This window comes from Pelodiscus sinensis, chromosome 7, assembly GCF_052426305.1.
Source record: "Pelodiscus sinensis isolate ZL-2025 chromosome 7, ASM5242630v1, whole genome shotgun sequence".
Classification (NCBI taxonomy): Eukaryota; Metazoa; Chordata; order Testudines; family Trionychidae; genus Pelodiscus; species Pelodiscus sinensis.
This window is the reverse complement of record NC_143058.1, coordinates 30404514-30431933: the sequence shown is the minus strand read 5'-3', so window position 1 is coordinate 30431933 and position 27420 is coordinate 30404514. Positions and strand designations below refer to the sequence as shown.

At 43.3% G+C, this 27420-nt stretch overlaps 1 protein-coding gene across 6 annotated transcripts in view; it reads right to left on the bottom strand.

Annotated features, from left to right (window-relative positions):
- The window catches only part of FMNL2 (formin like 2), a 283706-nt gene that overhangs the window by 95940 nt on the left and 160346 nt on the right, over window positions 1–27420 (bottom strand). For all 6 annotated transcript variants that reach the window (XM_006125649.5, XM_089779725.1, XM_006125648.5 and 3 more), the window contains exons 3-6: window positions 14943–15023; window positions 7595–7671; window positions 3553–3636; window positions 299–451 (exon numbers count right to left, since the gene is read on the bottom strand). In XM_006125649.5, the coding sequence (XP_006125711.1) occupies window positions 299–451; window positions 3553–3636; window positions 7595–7671; window positions 14943–15023 (395 nt within the window). The remainder of the gene's footprint in view (window positions 1–298; window positions 452–3552; window positions 3637–7594; window positions 7672–14942; window positions 15024–27420) is intronic.

Below are 27420 nucleotides of genomic sequence, written 5' to 3'. Positions count from 1 at the left end.
AATTACATTATTCAGTTCCTGTTATTGAAAATGGACACTATGTTCCTTTCTTAATTCTCTTAACTCTTGCATGGAGCTGCTGCGTGCTTTAAGTTACTGTTTCATTCCACCTGAAAGTTGGTTACATTTCAGTGCAAACTGTTTTGTTTCCTACATTTGTCACATCTACACAGGGCTTTGGGGTGAATGGTTTTAGAGAAAAGCAAATTATTATTACATCTTTAAAACCAAGGTGATCCTCCTCACTCATGGACCCGCATTTCTAAGGTAGTCCTACTTCCTGATTAAATGGCCATACCGTAGAGTAGAATGCCGGCCAGAGCGGGAAATGCTATTGCCAACTGGGGAGGGTAGGTTACTTCCTCTATGCAGATCTTCAATGGAACGGCTCCAAGGTTTAGACTTATCCATTGAATTTTCCACGTTGTTCTCCAGGCTTTCAAAGTCAAATCTGAAAGGAAATAGAAATTCCAATGTAGGCTTACAGAAAATATGTCCACAGCCTTTTTCCTTCCTGTTTAACATCTGCGGTTTACTAAGTCCCTACAGACTACAAGGAAATAATGCAAAACAATTTCCCTTCCGCTGGAACACAGTGCTAGATTCAAGTACATTTTGCAGCAAATTTGGACCTTGACAAAAGGAGAAATGAGTATCACGGGGACATAATTTAAAAAGAATCAACCAGCCATGAATTAATCTGAGATGAACACCACAGCCTTGAAGAGTGGAGGAGGAATCTCAACACTGTCTTAATTTTATTTTGATAAATCAATGCATTGTGGTTCTATTAATTTAGTTTCATCCATCAATATATGACTGAGTATTAATACTGGCTTGTTGGCCAAGGCTAATCTTGAACTATACATAATACATTACCAAATATAGATTTTCTTTGATTTTTTTTTGACTCCTCACCCAAATCACTGACATTTACAGAAAGAGCTGGTGTTCTGAGGCTATTACTTAAGATTACCGTGTGAGTGAGCGAGAGAGAGAAAAAAACCACTCTGGCAAGTTAACTACTTCCACTTTTACAAATTTAGGAACAAAATCTTTAAAACAAGCTATGTGCAGTTTTTCCAGTGTTAGTAATGTTTTTAAACATATAATTTTCCTTCATTAAAAGCCTCGTTTTATTTCGAAGGTAATATATATCTGTGTGTATCCAAACTAAAAATAAAACTCTGGTTCCACTTAGCTAGAGTTTGCACATACAGTGAAGGGTACAGCCCTATCTTTTCTTAACACATTCTTTTCATACAAGAAAGGATAAGTACAATTTAATGAGGGTTGGCATAATTCAATTTTTATTTTACTTTAAATTTTGAGAGATATCCATTTTAAGGATTTTTTCCCCTATTTTGAGTGATTTAATATTTTCATAGTTGCACAAAATTATTAGGCATCTTAAAACAATATTTTGTCTATTTAAATTTTCACCCTTGCAGGAAAATGGGAAGGTCACACAACAGTGAAGGGAGCTCTCCAGCCAGGTGTCAGAGGCTCGCACAGATTGCAAGCACTTTCCCCTCACTCCCTTAGCGTCCAGGGAATGGGATGAAAAGCTAGCTGTGTCCTGGAGCACACGGCTGCTGCCCCCACCCACCCTCCCGAAATGGTGCCCTTGTTTATGATACTAGACATTGATATTCAAAAACTTAAAGCTTTATAACTGTTAATGCACAAATTCACATCACATGACAAAGACACAAAGAAAATATTCTTTAATCAAACTCTAGTAAGTTCTCAAGCAGCAATTTTCTTAGTTTGTCTATCTGTAAATTTAGGTTCTTACTGATGGATTTTGTTGTTGATGTGTCTACATACAATGCAATCTAATCCTTCCAAGCCTAAATACGATAAAGGAAAACTCTGAGGTATGTGAGAACATATCCTCTGTTGTTTAAATTATCTCTGCTTCAGGTAATAAAGACACTATAATTTACATTGGTCCATAATGATTTTACTTTGCGTTGTTTTTAATATAGCCACAATGCCTTTTTTACTCCTACTTTTGCCATTGACTTCCTAAGTGGTCTTTTAATTGATATTCTCTTTTTTGATAGCTACCTATCCATAAAAGTAATCTGACTGACTATTCCCATCCAGCTTTACCAGAATGCTGTGAGAATTAGTTAATGTGAGCATTTTGCTTTGAATTTCATGGATATGGCTGAAAAAAATGCTCTGGGTGTACTTAGTTCAATCTTGCCTGTATAAAGGTATTGTTTAACATTTAAGAATGTAATATCCATTACATGATCTTATGGTATTTGAGGAAAGGAACACAAACAATAGGATCTAAAACAGGGGTGGGGAATCTAAGGCTGGGGGCTGGATCTGCCCCTGGCTTGCCTAGAACCAGCCCTTGAGGCTTGGAGCTCCGCTCCAGCACTGGGGAGCCGCACTGGCGCTCCAGCCCTATGCCCCTCTCAGCTCCCCATACAGGGCTGGAGCACCAGCACCGACTCCCCACTGCTGAGGGGAGGGGAGGAGGAGCCACGAGCCTTGCAGGTCGGAGTCAGACACGCCAAAGTCAGATCTGACCCACGGGTTCTGCCTGATGGGTGGAGGAAACGGTTCCACCACTGCCACCCCCTCTTCTCCCATCTGCCCCAGTAAAGCACTGCCTGGAGGCTTTTCCCCCACAAAATCTACTAGCCTGGGACCCACTAGGCTCTGGTGTGTGAAGGGAATGTGAGGAGTGTCTTTCTGCTTTTCAGTTGGGGGCCATGTCATTGAGGTGTTTTGCAGCCCCCGAACGATTTTTCTGCAGGTCAGTGGCTCCCGACTCAAAAAAGGTTCCCCACCCCAGATCCAAAAGAAGCTTCTGGGAAGGAAAGCTAAAGAATGGCCATTTTTAAGGTTAATATCTGGATGTAATGCTAAATGTATTCATTTTTATTGCACTTTGTCCCGCTTAAAAGGGGATCAAGTTAAAACAGATGCAACTAGTTTTCAAAGAAATTGGCTCAGACCAGTGTTGGATTAGCCACTGAGTCAATGGGGCCTGTGCCCAGGAACCCCTACCAATTGGGGGGTGCCCCCATATCCCGACCCACTCCAATCACCCAGCACTTATGCCAGTGAGCAGAGTCAGGGCACAGGGGTTTGGCCTTACTTTTCCACTCAGCACTCCAGCCAGGCAGCGCAGAAGCCCCCAAACTCTGACCCCACTTTCCCAGCAGGAGTGTAGGAGGGTGCAGAGTAGGGGGGCTGCAGATGCAAGGGGTGGGGAGGGGCCCCATTTGCTCTGGCCCAGGGCCCCACAATCCCCTAATCTGCCTCTGACAGCTTAAATATATAAGCAAGGTCTTTTGTTTTCCTTCTCTCTGCAATATGCTCTGACTTAACATTTGGCAGCTAATTTTGCCATTTGCTCTGGTTCTACGGAACTGCCAATTTTGTGCCAAGCTATTGCAATGGAAACCGCTTGACTGGAACAGAGCAGCATCTGACTAGATATTACTGTCTCTGCCACTCTATCTATATTGTACTATGTTGTTTTGTTCTGCAAACCTTGATGAACATAAGCTATATTTTACTTACGTGACTGCATACTGTGCAAATGACAAATATTCCACCAGAACATCCAAGCCTTTGTTTTCTTCATTCAAAAACTCCCTGACCCATCTGTTAGAAAAATCATTAGAAATCAGTGCATTTGACTGTTCAGTGCTGGGGCATGTGTTACAAAATACTTTCTTCAGTCAATCTACTAAAACATCCATTGTGTGAAAGGAAAAACATTAAGCAAAAAGCTTTTCATTTCTCACTCAAGAAGTGAGGGTTCAAAAACACACCTTTATGTATGGAAACAAACACCTCTGCAGCATCACAAATGAGAAGACATTTTCTACCATTAATATCTATACCATGCACATTTTCTGCTCTGTAAACTTGACAGAGACATATTTCTTTTCTTTTTAATAAAGAAACCTGGTTCTGGTAAGTGCTGCCCATTTCCTTCATAATTAAAATTCCTGTTGAAAGGCCCAGTATAATATGGAGTGATTAGTAGACACATAGCATGACAACACTACCAATGTAGCTGAGATTTCCTTCCAAATCCACATTCATCTCCTTTCTGGCACAGCAAGCTGCACAAACCACAGAACAGCCAATACTAGAGCCACTTTTATGGACTACTTGAAATGCAACAGTCATACAATTGGCTTCATTTTTTCCATGTACAGTACTGGCATTTAGCAATCTTTCAAGAAGTGATCAGCAACAAAAAAGTAACAACATCAAAGCTACAACATGATGTACTTCCTAGTTCTTTTAAAAATAAGCTTGCCTTCTCATACTAATAGGATCATATTTTTAAAAAGGCTTTCATCTATTAATATGTTGCAAAATTCTACACATTTTATTTGTCAAAATAATCACACGAATTTATTTTGGTAATTTATTTAAAATCCCTGTAGCAAGACACACACCTAAAAATGCCTCCTCCCCCCCCTCCCAGAGTACCAGAGTTAAAGAAACCTCTATGACTGACAACCCAGTTCCTGTTTTTCTGCCCCTTTGTCCCAGAGCCCAACAATGGGAACAAACACCTCCTCCCACCAGATTCCAGCTGCACCCACCCAGCCCAAATATCCAGAAGTTCTCTCCCACAAGTTTTCTTGTATATGTGTAATATCCCAAGAGACTTTGGGACAGTGTCAGGGTTTGTCTTTACTGCACTATAACTTTCTCACTCACAGGCATGAAAAAACATCGTCCTGAGCACAACACATTACAGTGATGAAAAGTGCCAGTGTAAACAGGCTCCCAGTGCTTGGAGTCGCACTCTCAGCACTGTTAGGGTACGTCTAGACAGAGGTGCTATTTTGGGATACATCCAGTATCCCAAAATAGTGTTTTCCGCGTCTTAACAGCATGCCTATTATTTTGAAATGGAATCAAAATAACGGGCTCGCTGTTCTGACATTCCGGTAAACCTCGTTCCACGAGGATTAAGGGATTTGTTAGAATAGCGATCTATTTTGAAATAAGCTCAAAATAAGCTACACAATTTGCCTTGCTCAAATTGAGGAGTTTATTTCAAGCTAGCGCTGCTGTGTAGATGCACCCTTAGCTACTCCTGTGGTAGAAGTGGTTTACCTACAATGTTGGGACAGCTCTCTTCCAGTGCTGGTACTACAACCTGCCTAAAGGATTCGGAACAGTCTTTAAGAAAATTTAGAGCACTCCATTCAACTGAGAGAGGTGCCAGGTCACATTCCCACTGAAATTCATTATAAAGGTAAGGCCACTTCTCTCAGCTCCTATCCCAAGATGTTTATAATTCATAACTTCACAAAGATCTTGCAAAAAAGTATTTTATTCAGACAGAAAATAGACTGGATACACTTTTTCCACCACAGAGGCAGGGCCTCATACATCTACCAAAACTCCAAAGGGTTGTCTCTCCTAAACATGCTGATGTCTGGATTCGATTCTATGGACAAACAAATGGAAATCACTCCTTCCCATTCTCAAATCTCAAAACCTAGTGACCCCAAAAAGACCTCTGCCCAAACAGCTTAAAATCTTGCACAGGATTAAGAGAGGACTTACTTAAAAATAATCAGATAGTGGGGGAGAGGGGAATCTGTCTTCTTTAGAAGTATTTTCTTCTTCAGAACCCCTTTATCAGGTAAAATCAGCTCTGGGTGGATTTCTTTACACTGTGTGGCAATGGCCACACATCACCACTTTGATGTTGCCAAAGAATTGTACCCATTTCAATCATAGTCAGTACCCATGAACTTTAATGGGAGGAGATAGGCTAATTCTGATGCAAGTCTCCAAAACCTCAAGAGTGAGCTGATGTGCTGAAAACTTCCACTAAAAATTCCAAAAAAAACTGTCCACAACATTTTGTAGCTTGTACTTAAGCAGCTAATAAACTTCTACGATTGCTTACAGAGTGCATTGGTTTACTCTGGCAGATTCATCTTGAAATTTTGTAACCCTGCCAACACTGAATTAGAGATGACTGCCTCACTTCATATGTGATGGTCAATTTCACTTCATGTCTGTAATGTTTCAGAAAGCCTTCTGACATTTTGTGCAAATCCCAGGCATGCTGTGTCCTACTGTATTTCATCACTGCTGGTTGCCAACTGCACCGTTTTGGCTCTTAAAATGTGGAATCTTGATTTTAATCCACCATAATCTGAGACTGTTGTTTGCGCCCATATTTAGTCCCTGGGATTTAGCTTCACCCAACAATATGCCATGGAACAGACAAACAGCTCACGTGCAGCTAAACCAACAATTATTCCAGGCCCATGTAAGGAAAGTGGCCCATTAGAAAAAGACAGCACAGGCTGTGCTCACATTGTTTACTGAGATTACTGCCACCACTCCAAAATAGAGGTTCCTCAGACAGATTAGTACCAGCTCTTTGTCACATCAGCCTCTTTAATCTTTAGTGAGCAAATGCCTCAATTTTTAAAAAAAATATCGAGTGATTTGCCACTGTCCAGGTCTCATCTAGCACTCCCTGACAATGCTATAGATGCAGAAATGCTCTTGTCCATGCAGAGAGTTTAATCTCTATTTTACCCAGTCTGCCTCATCTCCTTGATAACATACAGTGGTTATAAGTATGAAGTGACATCATTGTGACACGGATTTACAGAAATAATTTGTGGGGTGCAACTATCTTTCAGGGACATAAGCTTTATCAAATCCAGAGTCAAAAATCAGTTATTTTCTATGACTTCCATAGCAAAGAAACTGGCAGAGTTTTCTGATGAAAGAAACCCAATGTGATTAAGAAAACAGCCGTTCCTTTGCATCAGCCAAGCTGATAACAACTACTCCTTTCCCTGTTTCATCAAGATATAATTGTCAAGTGCAGGCATCTACATAAGGAGCCTATTTTAGGTGTACACATAGTTGAACCATTTAACAAAGTTGTAAAGAAATCTTATTTTGGCCTGACATGCCAATGCTGAATAATCCCTCTACTCCACCAGTTTCTGAGTCTGGTTCTGTGTACAGGTTGGCAAAGTTGATCTAAATAAGCATTTGAAATGGCACATGGAATAAATAAAGCTAATTCTCCAAATTAAATTTCTTACTAATATTTGAGGAACGATTTGTGTTTAAGAAAGTAAAAAGAAATGTTAGTATCAGCTAGCAGTAAGGCATCATGCAAACATGGCATGCAGAAGTTTCCAAAACAGCAACTCATTGCTCCCCTGCAAAACTATTACTATTCCAGCCCTGGTTTCCTGAGCCGGAAGTAAGGTGGAGGTAAGGAGCTAACAGTTGATGAAAGTGCAGACCCTGTCAATCTCATTTCTCTTCTGACCTACCCTAGGGCCTGATATGACTCTTACAGAAGTCAATGGCAGTCTTTCCACTGACTTCAAAGGCAATTGGATCGGGCCCCCAGAGAGCAATTTACAAGTGAGCCTTCAGGGATGACCAGCTAACATATTTATGTATTGCTCAACCCCAGCATTCTAATCTATAGTGACTGATACACTAAGCCATCTCATTCCTTAAAGAGCATGGAGACACTTGCCCAAAGCTAGGAGTCAGTGGATATAAAGACCCAAGTCATGGGATTGTTAAAAGCTCTTACCCAATATGATTTGTTCTTAATGAAATTTCCAGTTCTCGTAGTACTTGCGTAGATTCTTGGACTCGTCTTCTGAATTTCTGTAATTCAGTTGGGGGAAAAAATACTTGAGAAACGTATTTGGACTCACATGATGTTATTCAAAAATGCCAAAACCCCATAGGAGAATGTGTTAAATATTAAAATATATTGAGAACATTTCCAGATCCTGAGAAATGAGAGACTATTAACCAGACCAATAACTAAAAGACACTCACTAAAAAAAACCACTCAGAAAAATATCTCCTGCTTCCAACTACAATTCTGTAGTTTCCTCATTTGAAAGTGTAGAAAGGAAAAGAAGAAATAAAATTCTGTGAAGTGATATATACACTTCTTTGCAATACAATTTCTAGTTTAGCACCAAATATTTTACAGGTAGTTCCAACATAGGGACTCGATATTCAGCAACAACCAATAATTTTGGACCTGCAATCTTGTCTCCACAATACAAGAGTTGTTGGCATTTACGTCTAACGACCTGATTTGCAGGTGCAAACAAATAACCAGATATCCCAGTACTACCATCTTTATGCTGTGATTATTTGTGGGCACAAAATTAGAGGCTGGAATGAAGCCCAGATCAAATGCAAATATCAGTAAAGTGTTGGGTTACAATATAATACAGCAGAACCCTCTAATAATCATATTTTATTGTGACTATCTCCAATGAATGACATTCCATCAGCAGCAGCAAGAGTGGGAATGCAGGCAATCCCAGGAATTTTCAGAGTTCAAGCTGATTCTATCCTTATCTTGACAGGTCCAGCAATGTGAATAAAGAGCACTTTGAATTGCATATCTCTGTTAGGGTATGTCTACACTACAAAGTTAGTTCGAACTAACGGACGTTAGTTCGAACTAACTTTAATAGGTGCTACACTAGCGCTCCGCTAGTTCGAATTTGAATCGAACTAGCGGAGCGCTTAGTTCGAACTAGGTAAACCTCATTTTACGAGGACTAACGCCTAGTTCGAACTAGCTAGTTCGAACTAAGGGCTGTGTAGCCCCTTAATTCGAACTAGTGGGAGGCTAGCCCTCCCCAGGTTTCCCTGGTGGCCACTCTGGCCAACACCAGGGAAATTCTATGCCCCCCTCCCGGCCCCGGACCCCTTAAAGGGGCACGGGCTGGCTACGGTGCCCGTGCCAGGTGCAAGCCTGCCAGCACCCAGCTAGCAGACCCTGCACCTGGCACGGCACAGAGCCACCCACCCGATGCCCCCCAGCCCACCCCCTCTTGCTGGGACCAGGCTGGCGGCTCCCGGGAGCTTGCCCTGGACCGCAAGACGCGGGCACCTTCCTGGGCTAGTGCGGACATCGTGGACCTCGTCCACGATCTCCGCACTAGGCACAGGAAAGTGGCCATCTAGGGCAGGAGAGCTGCCAGCCTGGCCACCCAGGACCAGGTGTGCATGAAAATCAAGGGGGTCCACTGAGACCCCCGACACTGAGCCCTGAGCTTACAATGGCCGTCCTGGGTCAGACCAAAGGTCCATCTAGCCCAGTAGCCTGTCTGCCGACAGCGGCCAACCCTAGGGACCCTGGAGGGGATGGACCGAAGACAGTGACCAAGCCATTTGTCTCGTGCCATCCCTCTCCAGCCTTCCACAAACTTTGGGCAGGGACACCACTCCTACCCTCTGGCTAATAGGACTCCATGGACCCAACCTCCATGACTTGATCTCACTTCCCTTTAAACTCTGTTCTAGTTCTAGCCTTCACAGCCTCCTGCAGCAAGGAGTTCCACAGGTTAACTATTTGCTTTCTGAAGAACAACAACTTTCTCTTACTAGTTTCAAGCCTGCTACCCATTCCTTTCCTTTGGTGTCCTCTAGTCCTTCTTTATGGGAACTCAGGAAGAACTTTTCTGAATGCACCCTCTCCACCCAACCCCTGCTTTTAGAGACCTCTATCCTGTCCCCCCTCCGTCTCCTCTTTTCCAAGCTGAACAGTCCCAGTCTCTGTAGCCTTTCTTCATCTGGGACCTGTTCCCAACCCCTGATCATGTTAGTTGCCCTCCCCTCTCCCAGCCTTTCTCTTCCCCTCTCCCACCTCCTTTTCCCAGTCTCCCCCAGTTTTTTTCAATAAAGACAGAGTCAATGTTGGAAGAAACGTTATCTTTATTTTGTACATCAATAAGAAGGGGGGCTAGGGAAGGGTAACTGGAAGGAGGTGAGGGAGGAATGGGGTACGAGCCCCCGATGGGGAGGACTGGGCTGGCTCTGCGGGCTTCTGGGGGTGGAAGCTCTCCTGCAGCCCCCCAATTACTCCCTCTCCCCAGATGGCAGCCTGCGGCAAGTGCAGCCGGGCTGATGGCCGAGTGGTGTGATGTGCCCAGTGTGGGCACTCAGGGCACTCCAAGCCAGAACTTCTTTGCAAGCGGGGCACCCCTTAGAACTGTGTGTCCGGGGTGGGGGTCGGGACCCTTTAAGCGCAGCCCTCGGCTAGCCTGAGACAGCATCTCCATGCTCTAAGTCCTCCTTTTATGCCCTGCCGGCACTGCTTCCGGCCATCCTTAAGCCCTGTTCAGAGTCCACTCAATGTGGACTTGCTAGTTCGAACTAGCAAAACGCTAGTTCAAACTAGTTTTTAGTTCTAGATGCGTTAGTTCGAACTAGCTTAGTTCGAATTAACTAATTCGAACTAAGTTAGTTCGAACTAGCGCTGTAGTGTAGACGTACCCTTAGACTGCATGTGGCTTTTGATCTCTTTGGGGATTTTTCTTGTTAGAGAGAAAATCCTTCTGTGTGTTTCTTACCATATCACCAAATGCGGATTGTTGATCAGATTGAGGCCATGTCTACACTACGGGCAGTGCCGTGGCACAGCAATGGTGCCATAGCTATGCTGCTAAAGCCAGGGCCAGATCGACTCTTCCGGGGGCACGGGACTATTAGATTTTGTGGGGGCTCCCTAGGCTCCAGAATGGGGCCAAAAAGAAAGGGTTCAGAATGCAAAAGGGGGGCCAAACAGTTTTAATCCCAGCAAGGGAGGTGACGGGAAACAGCAGCGCACAGAGCCATCTTCTCCCCGCCCCAGCTAGGGAAGACTGGATGACAGGCAGGGGATTTAGTGCTTGCAGCCCAAGGCCCTGGGGAAAGGTGCCTCTGCAAAAAGAGCTGCACTTTTGGCAGTCTGGAGATTTTTTTGCGGGGCCCCCAAGGCCTGGGGCTGCATGCCCTGGCCAAAGCACTGTAGTGTAGATTCTCCTCATAGAAGCAGAAGGGGTTTTACTGTCACTGTGAGGATTCCACTTCCCTCTATCTAGTGGTGTTGTGTAACGTAAAAACAGGTGGTTGTTTCTTCTTTTTTTTTTTTAATTCCATGAAGACAAAGCCTTAATCTAGTGTGACAATGGTGATGGGAAAGCTGGGACAGGGGACAGACAGAGGTGGGAAGAATGTTCCCCGATTCAATGATCATTATCCTCCAACTGAATTGCTCTTCACAACCTGGAGCAGAGACAATTAAGTGTTCTGTAATTTATAAATTTAGAAGAAGCCACCAGATTGTGATATGTTTAGAGAGATATAATTTAAACATGCCTAACATAAGTGTTTGAAAATTGCAGCTCACATGGAAAAATAGCTGTTTTTCCAAGAGTAGACTTTGTGTACCCAGCTACAGCTCACATGAATATTATACAGCAGTGTTTGGAACTACCTCCTCCTGACCATGCAAGCTTTTAGGAAAGAAAATGCTGACACAACCTTAATTACAGTAATAATTATGGTAATGTGAATACTCCCCAACCACCAGTCCAGCAAGCTCATTTGTAAATCTTTCCCTTTTGCGGTCTGGGCTGACTGGTTATATAAACTAAAACAAAAGAGAGGAACTTGATTAACTTATTTTAAGGTTACACTGATTTTGTCATAATGGAGGAGCCAGACAATAGCACTAAAACAAAAAAGGTTTCAATGTGCTCATGAACTGACCACAGAACAAACCAAACATTACATGCATCTGAAAAATCCTGCAGGAAAAACAAAGGCCCTCTTCAATATTTTTTGTTTTTTTCCCCCTTCTTCCTCTTCTCAGTATAATCATCTGCAGACAAATTTAAAGTTAAGAATTGACATTTCCTTCTTGTCACTTCCCACAACAAGAGAGGCATTGTGTCAGAAGATCCTTTTATTGCAGCCTTGAAGACATGAGCTAATCAAGGCCAATGGGAAAGAAAAATGATACCTAGTGTATGTTCCTATTTTATTTTTTCAATAGCATAGGCCCACCTTTACTGAGGTATGTGGTTGGTCCTGTGCTTGGAGCATTGTGTCAGGATATGTATTTTACCACAAGATACCAATTAAGCTAATTACATCACAACACAAAGCAGTGATTGTTTAATCTAGAAGAAAGAGAACCAGTCATTGATAGAAGCTATGTTCCGGTGGCTTTTTTTAAAAAAAGAAAAAAGCTGTGAAAAACATCAACACAGAATATGAGGGAACATCTGAGGTAACTAAATACAAATTATTTGAAATGTATTTGAAAGCAAATTGGAATGAGGCCTCCTATGAATATACAGCCATCTTCAAAACCCCCAAGACTAATCGCCTCTTTTTTTATCCACATGATAGCCAGGACAACTATGCCAACTTTCCCGAGTGACCAGTGTGCATCCATCTTGACCCCAGAAAGACCACAACAGGACATGTAACAGTGTTTCTCTAAAACTCTCCCCGTTAGCAGTCTTGATCCTTCTGGGAAAGGATTACAAAAGCTCTGCTAATATACTCAGGCAGGTGGTTCATTAAAGGAGGTGGGAACAGTTCTCTAAAAAACGTTAGTGAGATATTTTAGGCAAAAACTGGTACTAGAAGGCTGGTCTACCTAAAACCTCACATCCTTAAAAGATGTAGTTAAACTGACCTAAGCCCAGGTGTAGATATCACTAGATTTTTGGAGAAGTTCTTCTGTCAACCTAGCTACTACAGAAGGTGAATGAAAAATAATGATGGAAAAACCCCTGCTGTCACTGCAGCAAGAGCATAATGGCACTACAGCAGCGAAATGGCAGCATTCCACATATGCTGCTGTAGCACTTGACATATCCATCTAGGTTTCAAGTTCACTTCTCCATGCCCATTCATCCCTTGGCTTCTTTGATGAGACAGTCAAGAAAGGGTCAGCTAGTGCCAAAAGATGGTAGTTTTTGTTATGTGGACAAACAGCTATTGGGAACTGCACCGAGAATACAACACTCCTTCCCAATAGCTGAGAAAACAGTTGTCAGGTGGTACAGGCAGTCCCTGACTTACGCAGATCCGACTTATGTCGGATCCGCACTAACGAACGAGGCTTTCTCGCCCCGGAGGTCGAGGTAGCGGATTGCTACCTGCGAGCTCCGGGGTGAGAAAGCCCCATTGGTAAGCTGCTCCGGTGCCCCTTGTCTGCTGGAGACCATCTCCAGCAGACCAGGGGCACCGGGCGGGTTCCCGCGCTTCTGAGGCTTTGCCAGAGCAAAGCCTCAGAAGCGCGGAAACCCGCCGCTGCTGCCGCTTGAGTCCCGGTGCCTGTGGTCTGCTGGGGACCGTCCCCAGCAGACCACAGGCACCGGGACTGAAGCCGCAGTCGCGGGGGGGTCCCACGCCTCTGAGACTTTGCCAGAGCAAAGCCTCAGAGGCGCGGCACCCCGCTGCCGCTGCAGCTCTGCTCCAGCTCTGCTCCCCTTGTCCCTTGTCTGCTGGGGGGGAGGGGGCGCGCAGCTAGTGTGCCCCCCCCCCAGCAGACCAGGCTTTTGTTTTGGACCCTGGAGCAGAGCAGCTGGGGCACTGCGGATTGGTCCTGCAGTGCCCGCTCTGGGCACTACTGGACCAACCCGGCAGCACCCCAGCTGCTCTGCCCCAGGTCTTGATTCAGCCGCTGCTGGTCAGTTTCAGCAGTGGCTGAATCAGGACGCCTGGGGCAGAGCAGCTGGGGTGCTGCTGGGCTGGGCCAGTAGCGCCGAGGAGCGGTGCTACTGGAGCAACCCAGCAGCACCCCAGCTGCTCTGCCCCAGGCGTCCCCAAGTCAGCCCCTGCTGAAACTGACCAGCGCTGACTACAGGAAGCCTGAGGCAGAGTTGCTCTGCCCCAGGCTTCCTGGAATCAGCGCTGATCAGTTTCAGCAGCAGCTGACTTGGGGAAGCTTGGGGTTCTTAAGTTGAATCTGTATGTAAGTCAGAACTGGCGGTCAGTTTCAGCAGCGGCTGAATCTGGACGCCAGTTCCGACTTACATACAGATTCAACTTAAGAACAAACCTACAGTCCCTATCTTGTACGTAACCCGGAGACTGCCTGTAATAGCTTTCCTTTTCCATAAGCAGTAGCTGGAACTGAAGTAGGGCCCATGAGGTACAAGGTTCTGTAATCTATTAGTAACCTGGGCTTTCTGCTGCACTCACAAGCCATTAAATCCGTCTTTCCTTATGCCAGAGGTTTCTTTTATTTGTAACACCTACTTAACGCCGTATCTGCTGAACTGTGAAAAGTGCAATGCCCTAACAATTTCTCTTTCGGTCTAATTTGTTAGGCCTGGTATCTGGGAAACTTTCTTAAGCTTGCTCTATACCAAAAACTGAAGTCAGCACAGCCACATCCCCCAGGGGTGTGAAAAATGTCACGTTCCATGCAACACAGTTAGGTTGATCTAACCCATGCAGCAGACACAGCTAGGTCAATCTTTCCACTGATCTAACTACCACCTCTTACCAAGGAGGATTACCTTCAGCAGCAGTTCTCAAACCATGGGTCGGGACCTCATAGTGGGTCAATACCCCCATTTTAACGGGGTCATAAGGCTGGTGTTAGACTCCATGGTCTGGGGCTGAGCCCCACTGCCAGGGGCTGAAACTGAACCCTGAACTGGTCACTTGGGAAAGCACAGCCCAGGTTCAAAGTCAAAGACCAAGGGCTTTAGCCCTGGGTGACAGGGGTCAAGTTATAGCTTCCCCCCTTCCCGACACACCTGAGACTGAATTCCTTGGGCTTTGCCCCCCGCAGCCTGAGCAGCAGGTCTTGGGCAAGCTGAGGCTTCCGTCCCTCCCTCCTAGTAATTTTTGTTGGCAGAAGGGGGGGCCGCAGTGCAATGAAGTTGGAGAAGCCCTGACCTACATCAATGGAAATTCCCCTTCCATCAATGCAGGAAATATTTGCACTACTGTGGCACAGCTGCAGTGCCTCAGCTGTGCCGCTATAGTAGAGACATGGACTTGAAGATTTTTACAGATCCTTTCATACACAGGGAGGAAGGAACTCCAAAGCAAGGGTGATTCTGCCTATTAGTGATGAAATGAGAGCATACTGAAGGACACGGAGCACTTCTTACCTTCCTGGTTACTGCTGGATCCAAATAGCCCTTTAATTTCTGGATATACGTATGTGGAGGGTTCTTCACTTGAAATCTTTCCTGCAGAGAGCACATAATCATCAAACATTCAAGCAGTGATTCACTGTATATTCTAACAATTCAGCTGTATCTAACTGAAACTATAATATAAACCCCAGATGACTGAAAGCTCTGGAAGAATTAAGTGGTGTTAAATATAAGATACCACCTGGCTGGTGCAGTCTTTACAATGTGGAATAACATGAAAAACACAATAGACAGACCAGGATGGTTTCCTTTATGGAAGAACTCTCATTTTTATAGTTATTCATATCTGAAGGAAGGGGGATTACTAAATGTATAAGTGAATGTTCTATAAACTAGTTTGCGAGGTCTTCCGGACAGGGAGCCCATCTTTGCCTAAATGTGACAGTGACATTTCTAACATAGGTTGCACCTCCCTAAACAAAGACTCTTGGACCACAGCTGTTTCTGGACCAGAAAGCCCTGGGGTAGAGAGCCCAGTGACAGGAGGGCTGGCAGCTGAGGGCCCTGTTGGGCTGGGTGCCCAGTGGAGATGATGATAGCAGACCTGGGGCCAGGGTCCCCAATAACGGGACCGGTGGTAGTTCCCAACAGGGGCCAGCGGCAGGAGGCCTGGGGCCAGCGCTGGGAAGGGACAGCAAGCTAGATGGCCGGAGACAGGGGATCTCCCCCTGATCCGGCAAATTCCCTTGGTCAGTACCAGTCAGGTCCAGGGGGTTGCGGGGAGCAGACCTACGAGGTCCAACTTGTACAACATTCTGTACAAGCATCCTAAAGTTACAGAAACTTATACTATGCAAAATAACACCCATGGGAAACCATTCTCCTGCCTTAGGGTATGTGTCATCTCAAAACTATAGGGAGGGGGGGAGAGACTGAAGTATCTAGTACCCTGAAAAAAAATAAAGACAACATTTTTCTTTCTAGTATTGATTCCTTTTAAAAAGGGCTTCTGAGGTGATGTCCAGCTGGAGTTATCAGCCCTCATTATAGCTGGAAATAGTACTCTGAACGCTCATTGCTCACATACTTTGGGTCTTTGCTGAGGATCCTTGGTTATTACACTATTATAAAGTATATGTAATTATAAAGTATATGTAAAGGTGAGAAGGACAAATCAAAGAGCTATCAGGGTATGGCACTGATGGGCTTTGTTACCTGGGATTTTTTACGCTTTTTACTTTTGCTCTACCCCTACCCTGGAACTCTCTTCCATTTTCTGCACTGTCTTGGACATTTTGAAGAACCTTTCTACCTATGTGAAAGAGAAATTTTACTATCACTCCTTAGAATGCTGATGCTCTTACTGTCTTTGAGAAAACAGCTTTCCACTTTGTATTTAATGTGATAGTATACATACAAATGAGTGTGTGCATTTTTGTTGAGCAAAGAACTGGTTAATAATACAAATTATGACCTGAGGAGGAAGGAAGGGGATCAGTTGTGATTATGCCCTATCAATTCTTTTCCTTAATTTCCAGTAGAATGAAGGACTGCTTTACATTCCAGCTTTAATATTTCATATAGACAAGAACCATGACTATGTCTTGTAACACTGTTGGGTTTTCTTACCCCCTGTGGGCTGAATAATGATTTTTAAATGTTTCCCTTTCATTTTCAGACTGATTACATCATTACAGACTGATTACAGTCTTGCAATGCCTCTAGAACTTTATCATGCTTACACATACATTGCAGTGCTTCTTTATCCTACATCAATATACATTAAATACACAATGTCCATAATACCACATCCTACTTTCCCTGGCAACACAAATCCTGCACACTAACATGGTTACTACACACAGGAACTGATTTTTTTCTACCACTATCTGCTAACATTGTTTGAATTGTTGAATGAATTGATAACTGAGGAGAATTCTGCTTGAAGAGAGGTGAAAGCTCTGTTGTTTTGCTTTAAATAATGGTTCGCAACCACATCAGTCTTTCCATTTCTATTTATTGCTTCTGGTCTGTGCGCCAATCCACCTGCCTGTCTTCTTGATATCAGTTCTTAGATTACTGAGGCTTTTACATAGGAACAACATTTCCATACTCATTGTCAGGTAAGCTCTGTGAATTTCTATTCTATATTGATACTATGCCACTTAAAGGATCAGCTAGGATTACAGCTCCTACAGGCTTGGTATCTACTGGAGAGCCAAAAGAACTGCACAGAGTCCTGATAAGATACGCAATAATTACAACACTTTTCTAACTCCCAACTCAGCTGCTCTCCCATCAAGGCTAAGAGATGAAAAGCCAACAGATCTGACTCTCCACTGAAAATTTTATTTTCCCATTACTATTGTACAAATTCTCATTAAGGGTCTGATTGACCCGCCAGGCACAGGACCACAGAGAGGGACATTACTGAATGGCTCAGGAAGTCACAATGCCTTCCAGTTGTGCACTGAAGTACAGTTGGAGTATGCTCCTTGAGTCACTTCCAGAGAGTGTGGCCATTTGGTTCCAACTGTGCCCTACAATATGGAAAAGAGCCCAAGCTTTCCTCTGCCCTTGGGTAGGGTTGCCAGGTGTCCGGTATTCACTCAGACAGTCCGGTATTTTCAGCTCCTGTCTGGTAAAAAAGTTCAGAGAATACCGGACACCTAAAATGTCTGGTATTTTCTGAATTTTTCCCCAGCCCGGAGGCGAAAATGCCGGGCACTTGGCAACCCTACAAACACTCAGCACCCGGCCTCCCTCCTCCCCGAGCCCTCCCTTGGCTCCCATCACCCCCAGCCCCCTGACCCCAGCCCCCATGCTTACCTGGTTCCCCAAGGCTGCTTGCACAAAATGGCTGCCAGCCAAAAGTTCCCCCCCCATCTTTCTTTTCCCCCCTTCAACAGAATTTTTTCCTGTTTTTTTTGGGGGGGGGGAAGGGGGGAAGGTTCGGTATTTTTGTTTCAACCATCTGGCAACCCTATGGGTGACTTGTGCTCCAGCCTGATTTGTGCCCCAGGCTGTGCCTGAAGGGAGTAGAGTCCTAACCAGGAATTGCAACGGAACTAAGCTGCTCACCAAGGGGATACAAAGAGTGCTTACACTGCAAATAAAAAAAAAGCCACAGCTGGCCCATGCCAGCTGGCTTCAGCTCAGGGATCTCAGGCATCAGGGTCATATAACTGTGGTATACACATTCACGGCTTGGGCTGGAGACCAGGCTCCGAGACCCTGCAAGGATGGAGGGTCCCACAGCTGAAGTTCCAGCCCAAACCCCAATGTCTACACAGCAATATTTAGCTCTGCAGTCCAAGCCCCATGAGCCCAGGTAAGCTAACCCAGATTAGCCCCATGCCAGAGGGCTTTCATTCCTATGTAGACAGATAGGACAGCTCTTTGATCCCTTTATGGCTAGAGTACTTCTGCAAGAGGCAGATACCACAGAAGAAATCCAATAGTGGATCAGACCTTCTAGTCTAGTTGCCCGCCCCTGTCTAGCCAGGTCCAAATGCTGGTGCAAAAAAGGAGATATGAAAAAAATCCCATAGTGGACATTTGTTCTTTTCATGTCCTCTGTAGCTGATGGTACGTATTTTTGTTAGCAGCTAAGTCGCTTTACTCATAAGTTCCTACAGTAGTTTTGGGTATATATCACTCACTCCTAGTAACTGTTGCTCTTTACTATATCAAGTCGCATCAGAATTTGCTCTTTTAACATCTCAATCATGGATAGTGCATATCTTTACTACTCAAGAAAAGTAAGAACCCAAAGATTTGTGTACACTAGAAAAGGTCTGCCTGTGTAGCTTCTAGAAGTATCCCGAAATAGCAATGCTGCGTCTTTAAAAGCACCTGCTATTTTTCAAAATAGCTGGTGCACTATTCCAACATCCCTGTAACCCTCATTCCACAAGGGTTTAAAGGATTTTCCAGAATAGTACCTTATTTTGAAATTTGGCATTGTCTAGTTCTTTCGATTTAGACTCTGAATAAGCGGCACAATTTGCGTAGCACAAATTGCGTAACTTATTCCAACAGAAAGGTGCTGTCTAGACACAACCCTCGTGTAGATGTAGCAGCAGAAAAAAGTGTTTTTGCTGGTATAATACAATAGGCTATATGGCAAAAGACATGCATGCTGGTATAGCTGCATTTACACTAGAGCCTTTGTTGGTACAGAAATGTCGAACAAAATTCCACACCTATGCGACATTATTAAACTGGCACAATCCTCTGCTGGTGTAACTCCATTAATTTAAATGCCATTGACTTCAATGGAGTTTTGTCAGCTGATAATTTAGCTCTGGGTCTGGAAGGAAGTCTGTCCTGAGAATACTAACTTGAATTCAAGTTGAGTCACTATTACTCAATAGCTGAATTATATTATTTTCTTGAATTAACACCTGTGTATTACACATGATTAAGACAAAAATAGTCTTTCTTCATGTGTGATCTAGAACTACCTGTCCCAAGAAGCAATCATACAATATATTGAGAAACTAAGCTTCTGAACTTCATTGTAGACATTTGACCATTTTATCTGTGGGGTAGATGAAGTCACTCTTTATTACTGGTTTATTAGATTCAGTTGCATCTTTGATCTCCCTCAGGATTAATGTTTTCCTGCTATGGAAGGTAATAACCAAACACTGCTTTATATTTTCATTTTTATGCACTAGATTTTGTATCAATATAACTCTGCTATGTGGCCTTTCCTGCACAATTTTTTCCCCAGGTTCTACAAAATCTTTTAAATGTAGTGAACATATTAATCTAGGCTTCTTGTATATTACTATAGTCAGGTATGACAGTATTGATTTGTCATTCCACCATGCTGCAGAAATGTCCATTATGTCACTCTTCTATTTCTATAATGTAGACTGTTTCCTTCTAAGTCACCTATTGTTGGTTTGGAGACTCTCAGTTTGGCTTATAAATTTTTATTATAGTTGGATCACTTGCCTATTTTTATTGATTTACTCCTTAATCTAGCACCCTTTCACTTGTATAGAATTTACTTCTGTGCTCTCAACCTATCCAACCTGCAGCTCAGTTCTGATAGAATAATACCGGGGTCAACAACCTATAGCACTTATGGCATGCAAGCAGATTTTCAGCGGCACGTGAGGTGGGAGCTCATCCCTGCCACTCCTTCCCCATGCAACCACTGAAGAGCTCTCCCTCTTCCCCGCAGCAGGTTAAGCTGCGGGGGAAGGAGGCAGTTCTGGGGCTGAAGCTCTTCAGTGGGACCTCCAGGGCCAGCCCTGGACTGTGTGACCGCAGCAGCAGTGCCTCCCGGCTTCTGGCCCGTGACCACGTGGCTCCAGCAATAGCTGCAAGGGGACGTGAAGCCAGTTAAGTGTCCCGCCTCATGGCCAGACCCCCACACTCCAATCCCCCTTACTCACCATCCTCCCCCTGCCAAGACTCTGCACCCTCAGCTTGCTCCTTCACCCTCCCTTGTTCCTGCACCCTCCCTTCTGGTCAGACTCTCCCCCTCCTGGCCAGACACCTACCCCCACCATTGCTCCTGCACCCTGCCTCCTGGCCACACAATGCACCGTCCCTTGCTTCTGCTCCCTCCAGATGGCCAGACACCCTACTGCTGGCCTGTTTATGCACCCTACCTTCCACCCAGACCTTGCAACCTCTCCCCATTCTGCACCCCACCGCCCTCTCAGATCCCCATCCCTATACCACTCGCTGGCATCCCTGTCTTAGACGCTGAAACCTTACCCCCCACACACACCATTTTTTAACGTAAGGGGTTCATAAAATCCAGTAACTCTGGCACCTCAGAAAAGTAAATCTGGCCGATGAGAAACCCTAAACCTCAGGACTTCCTGTCCCTTCACCTCACCCTCTGAGGCTGGAGCACCAGAGGAGTGAAATGTCTCAGCTGGGAGCCACATCAGTGAGGGCTGGGGGGTTTTGGAGGAGTTTTTTTGTTTCTCACTCATGTGGTCCTCAACTGATTTTTCTATGGGTCAGTGGTCCCCGACCCAAAAAAGGTTCCCCACTCCTGCCATAAATAAAGAAAACATTGAAACCTTTTGTCTTGGACTTAATTTATTTTATTTAAAACGAAGTTTGGTAAACTAACATGAGAAAGTTAAAACACTTAATCTGTTTAATAATTAAAATTAAACTCTTCTCCCTAGCGGAAGCTGGTTCAGAAAATATGGTCACTGTACCCAGCCTAGCCCTGCTTCCCCTCCCTCTCCCCATAGCACACAGATCCATGAATAAGCTAAATCCTGGTATGTCACTTCTGAAAAATTGCCAGCCCCTGGAGTAATACCTATGTATGACAAACATTTCTATCAGATGGCTGTCCAACTTGAGGGCTTCCCCAGCACCTGCCAGTTTTATTCCAACTCTTAATTTAAAAACTTTATCCAAAACTTTTTAAATATCTGAGCTAGAAACTTGCTTTTGCGTCAGTTAAACTACAGTTCATCTTTTCTATACAGGCTCTCTCGTCTCCCATAATTCCCCCAAGCCAATACCTACTACAGAAATAATCTGGCCCTAAGCCTCTGTCCTCATTTTCAAGGGTAATTTTGGGTTATAACTGTATTTATTCTAGTGGGTTTTTACTGTTTTATAGGATATGGGCTGGACAGTGATTTCCCCTGTAATGGTAGACAACAAGGAAACAGGGCTTGCCTTGGTGGGTACCTGTGCAAGAGGCTATCAAATTCTTTGTTCCTTGTGCTCTGGCATACAAAAGTAGCCCACAGATTTGTACCTGGCTTGATATGACAAAGATACAAGAATGCTGTATCAGAGCAGGAGAAGCTGTGGAAGGGAAGGCTCTTGTACTCACAGGGGAAAGATTCTGTGATGGAGCAGAGAGGAAGCAGGAGTGGGAAATGAGCAGGAGTGGGAAAGAGATCTAAGAGAAACAAGACAGACATGGAGGAATTTAAAAGAAAAGAAAAATTTTCATTCAATTCCAGTATTAATTATTATTATTATTATTATTATTATTAAATGTCACAGACTTTAAGTTCATCATGATCATCTAGTCTAACCTGCCTTCACACTGGCCACAAAATTTCACCTACCCATCCACTCCGGCACATAACCTGTGGCTGTGTTATTGAAGTAAAAAAACCAGTCACTCTGCCAATCTGACCTGGAGGAAAATTCCTTCCTAACCCCACGATCAATTAGATCATGTTAGCAGGATGCCAAGACCCATCAGCCAGACACCTGGGAAAGAATTATCTGTAGCAGCAACTCAGAACCCTTCTCACCTAGCAATAAATCTCCAGCTATTGGAGATATCTGCTAACAGCAGTTGCAGATGGGTCATTGGCCATTGTAGGCAACCTCACTGTTCCATCCCATCAGTAAATGTATCAAATTCAGTCTCAAAGACAATTAGGTTTTTTGCCTCCACCACTCCCACTGGAAGGCTATTCCAGAACTTTACTCCTCTGATGATGAGAAACTTCCATCTAATTTCAAACAAACTTGTTGATGTCCAGTTTATATCCATCTGTTCTTGTATCAATATTGCCCCTTCTCTTAAATATTTCCTCCCCCTTCCTGGTGCTTTGCTCTCTATAAATATATCAGAGGGACATCATATCTCCCCTCAGCCTTCATTTTGTTAGATTAAACAATCATGCTACTTAAGTTTCTTCTTGTCAAGGAAGTTCTCAATTTCCCTGATCCTCCTAGCAGCCCTTCTCTGCACCTGTTTCAGTTTGAATTCATCTTTCAGAAATATGGGAGATCATCACAGGGGCCAGTATTGAAGATGAGGTCTCACTAGTAACTTGCACAATGGGACTAGCACTTCCTTTTCTCTACTGGAAATACACTGCCTGATACCTCATAGGATTGCATTAGACTTTTTTATGGCCCCATCGCACTGGCAGCTCACGGGTACTGACCAGTGCACTCGCCTCTGTCACTTCCAACTGAAAACATAGAATTCAATTAGTAAATTCTGTGTTTGTGCCTTTGACCACTGATGATTCATCTGATTTTGCCTGAGTAGTTCCTCACTTTACTGACATGCTAACACAGACTAAAGGCAAAAAATTCTCACCTCAAAGGGAGAAATGTATTTCCCATCATAAAGCTGCAATGGGAGGGGAATGCAGAGCTCTATCACATTTTCCCAAGTCATAGGATCATTTGGTTAATTTTGTAGGGAACCACTGGATGAGTCACAAATCTGGTAACCAGAATCCATGACATACACTCTCTAATTACAGGCTGATATAACAAAAATACTGTTTGTTATGCCTGTTCCACAGTCAGACAGACATCCATTCTATAAAACTGCCAGGAAATGTACATTCTTCTGCAGGGATATGCTGTGCTCAGACTTGTTCAGAGCAGCGCCAAACATTCTGATACTTCAATCTTAGAGGAATTTTAAACTACTTTTCCTTAGTTTCTGAGAAAGCTCACATAATAATCTTCTCCTGATATTACAGCCTCACATTTTGTAACTGAAATGTGAAACTTCCATGTATTAGGTCAAGATGAAATCCTGACTATATGATCTGTAAGATGCTTGATAATGAAGGGCAGATTACTGCTTAGTATTCAGAAGGCCACTTTCATATACACAGCCATTTTCATTGATGTTATTACCATGTTGCTTACTGCAAAAATATCAACCATAGTGAAAAACAGGAACAGTCTTAAAATCCTATCCTATAGTCCTCCAAACTCTGGCTGAAATTCCTTCCAAATGCAGCACATAGGAATCTCTTCTCTTCCCTCTTTTGCAATGTTTTGAATTTTAAAATACTTTGGCCCATAAACACCTATTTCTGTTCCAGCACTGTGTCCCTTGCATCATTTTCACTGCTATTGCTTCCACCACCACTAGCAGGTCTTGGGTCTCTGTGCTTGTCTTAAGTCAGCAACTTGCTTCTAGCTTCCCATGGGCAGAGTATGTAGAGTACACAGACGTGTAGCAGAAAATTTCTAGGTACACAGTGCCCTTGGGTGCAACACAAAGATGCCTTAAAATGTTTTAAACTGGAAGTTAGTGACAGGAGAGGAATGAGGAACTAGATCAGGATGAAAATGGGGAGAAGAGAAGGAGTTAGCAAGGGGATGAAGTTTGAGGCTGTATTTTGGGATAAAGATTTGAAGCATTCTTGCTTCGTCTGAATAAACTGCCTATTCTAAAGCTAATACAACAGGATAGTATTGAAAGATGCAATGGAGGATATGTTTCTTTCATAACAAAGAGCTTTTCAGCTTCCAAAACAAGGGCAGTAATGGTTTTAACGAACAAAGCCATCAGATCAGATAACCCAAAAAGACTAACTCAGATTTGGGGTTTTCTGTATGGACAATGAAGGCCTGGAGGTGGAACACATGTCAGTGTGCACTTCCTTATTTCCCCTCCCCTTCCTCCGCCCTCCGTAAGCTAACACAAGCTGCTCATTCCACCATTGGGCACTTAGTTACAAGCAAGCCTACAGCGTTTGCATAGAAAACCCAGAACATTCCAACTTCATCACCTATTTGCTCAGATTTGGGTCTTATTCAGTGTCTAGGGTTGCCAGATGGTTTAACCAAAAATACAGACACCCCCCCCCCCCAAAAAAAAAACACATGGAAAAAAAATTATGTTGAGGAAAAAACAAAAGGGGGGGGGGACCAAAGTTGTTTAAAAAAAAAAAAATCTGCATGGCCCCTTTAAGAAGAGGCTTTTTTTGCTGGCGACCATTTTGTTTTTCTGTTCCAGCAACAAGACAAGCCCCTGTGGAACTAAGTAAGCGGGGGGGGGGGGTATGGAGGTGCAGTGGGGGCCTGGCAGGGGTCCAGGGGGACCAGCGGGAGGTCCGGGGGCTGGGAGGTCCGGGTTGCTGAGTGTTGTAGGGTTGCCAGGTGTCCGGTATTTTCGCCTCCTGGCAGGGAAAAAAAAATCAGAAAATATGGGACATTTTAGGTGTCCAGTATTTTCTGAATTTTTTTACCGGGCAGGAGGCGAAAATACCGGACTGTCCAGGTCAATACGAGACACCTGGCAACCCTATCAGTGTGAGAGAGTCCCTTCCACATCAGCAGGATATCTGGGATATATATGTTGGGTGATGAGAAAAAAGGGCATATTTGTAGCTTTTGATTTTTGATCATGCTCATTTAATTAAGGAACAAAGACACACTAAGACAAAGGGCTTAAGTCAGAGCTGGTGTAAGGAGGTACAATTCCACTGACTTCAGCAGTATGCACCTTTACACTAGCTCTGAACCTGGCTAACAGAGTGTCATGGAATATAGTACAGGCAGGCCTTGAACTTATGATATAATTTTCATGAACCAATTATGTTGTAAGTCAACATATGTAACGGTAATCCACTCCATTATCAAACCATGCATCATAAAGCCAAAATCCACATGGTGAGTGAAATCAGGGTTTCAATTCAGAAATGTCAGAAAGTGTCATTAATTGTAAGTGGAATGTTGTAAAGTCGAGGACTGCCTGTATTTGAAATTTCAATGGCTGTAAAAATGTTCATTAGAATTGACTGCTTCTGTGTACATACGGTTACCTAGGAAATTGCTTAATTGCATTTCAATTACTGCTAATTGGGGATGCTACCAGTATGTTGTGAAAGGCACTAATGTAGACAGATGCAAGGAGTTAAGGTTATGTTTCCACATGATGTGCAGAGGCTTAGTCATGAAGTCTCCTATAGTGTTAATGGAAGTCATCTGTAAATCTATGAATCATATAGCATACATACCCCAAGCAACTGACTGTAAAGAAGCAAATCACAGAGCTGAAGTAGGGGAAACCCTCATAGAAGGATGAATATACTATGCCCTAACTTGTTATGAAAGGCATATTTTTATCAAATGAAAACCAAATGTATGAAATGAACTACTTTGAATAGCAAAATGTTAAACAATATTTGGGATGAATTCACTGTGTTATTTTTTGTGTGCTCTTTATAGAGTATTACTGGGTTGGATTACATTTACACTAAGCCCGTTTTATACTGTTCTGTTAGTATAATAGGGACTTAAATGAAAGTAAATGTAAACAAAAATTTTAAAGTAATGTACACCCATATCAACACATGCTAAAGCCCATTTACCTTATGTAGCAATGTAAAGGGGCCTTAATATACATAAGATTTGGTCCCATTGTGCACTGCTGAACAGTTGCCACTTTTCAGGTTATAGGTGTCTGCTGGTCAGAGGCAGGTGAAGTCGTAGTCACCTATAAAACTAGGGATACTGTAGAGACTGTGCTCTCCAATGTTGTGCCTACATTTCTGTCTCCAATTAATTATAGTAAAAAATGTTAACGATGAACAATCAGATAGCTAGATGACCAAAATGTTACCATTTGCAACTACAGGTTGAACATCTGGCACTCTCTGGTCCAGCAACATCTATGGTCTGGCATGAGTTTAATTAGCCAGATGTCAACTTATGATAGGTGTGGCCAAGTTTTCTACAGTCCCATAAAATTTGTTTACAGCCACCATGTTATTTAGCTCTGATTTACCCAATGTCTTCTAGGAGCCCACTAAACAATGGAAATATTGCTGCTAGAAAACATTGACCTCCCGTGGTCCAGCAAGTTCTCTTGTTCGGTACTATTCAGGAAATGAGGGTGCCTGACTACAAAGGTTCAACCTGTACAACAGAAGCAACAAAATAGCAGGCACAACATTCAAGGTCAGTTTTAGAAATAAGGCAAGTAATTTAAAAATCAGAATGACAATTGGTACAAATTGGATTGTATCCAATTCAATTCTTCCTGAAAATAATCAGTCTGAATCTTAAAAAGGGTCAGAATAACTACCACCATCAGGCTTTTTTCCTCATTAGTTCGAACAGTTTATTCCTTCTCTTCCTGAGAGTTCTTCTATGGAGATATAGCTTGGCTATGTTTAGTCTCATTCTCAAGAGCAGAGCTTTTATTCTCTGGCTGCCTTGCACTTATTTAATAATCAGCCGTTATATGTTTTCCTAGCTGCCAACTGTAATATTTTTAGTCTTCTGAGACTAAACCTAGAGGACTTTAATTAGTAAATTTATTATAGTTTATGATTCTGATCTTTTGTCTGTTTCTACATGTGTTCTCAAACTATCAATAAATATTCACTAACAAAATTCTCTCTTAAATAGAAATAAATTTTCAAAAAATCACAACTCCTTATTCTGCAAAGCACAATGGAATTCTTTGCACTGAAGGACATGAAATAAGTCTTTATCTGTAACAGCAGGCTGCAAAAATATTTCTTTTTAATCAATGATCAGTGGTTGAAAATGTTTACTCACCCTAAAAATATTTTTACTAGTTCATCAAAATGCTTCTGGACTGGAAGGTCACAAGGAATCAGACGTTAAAACAGGTGAGGAACCTCAGACCTGGGTTCATTCATTGAGTTGACTTGAGAAGGCTTTAACTTACTGCAGATTAGTGAAGTTCTACTATATGGGATTGCAGGATATTATTTTTAGGGAACACCGTCTCAAAGTATAA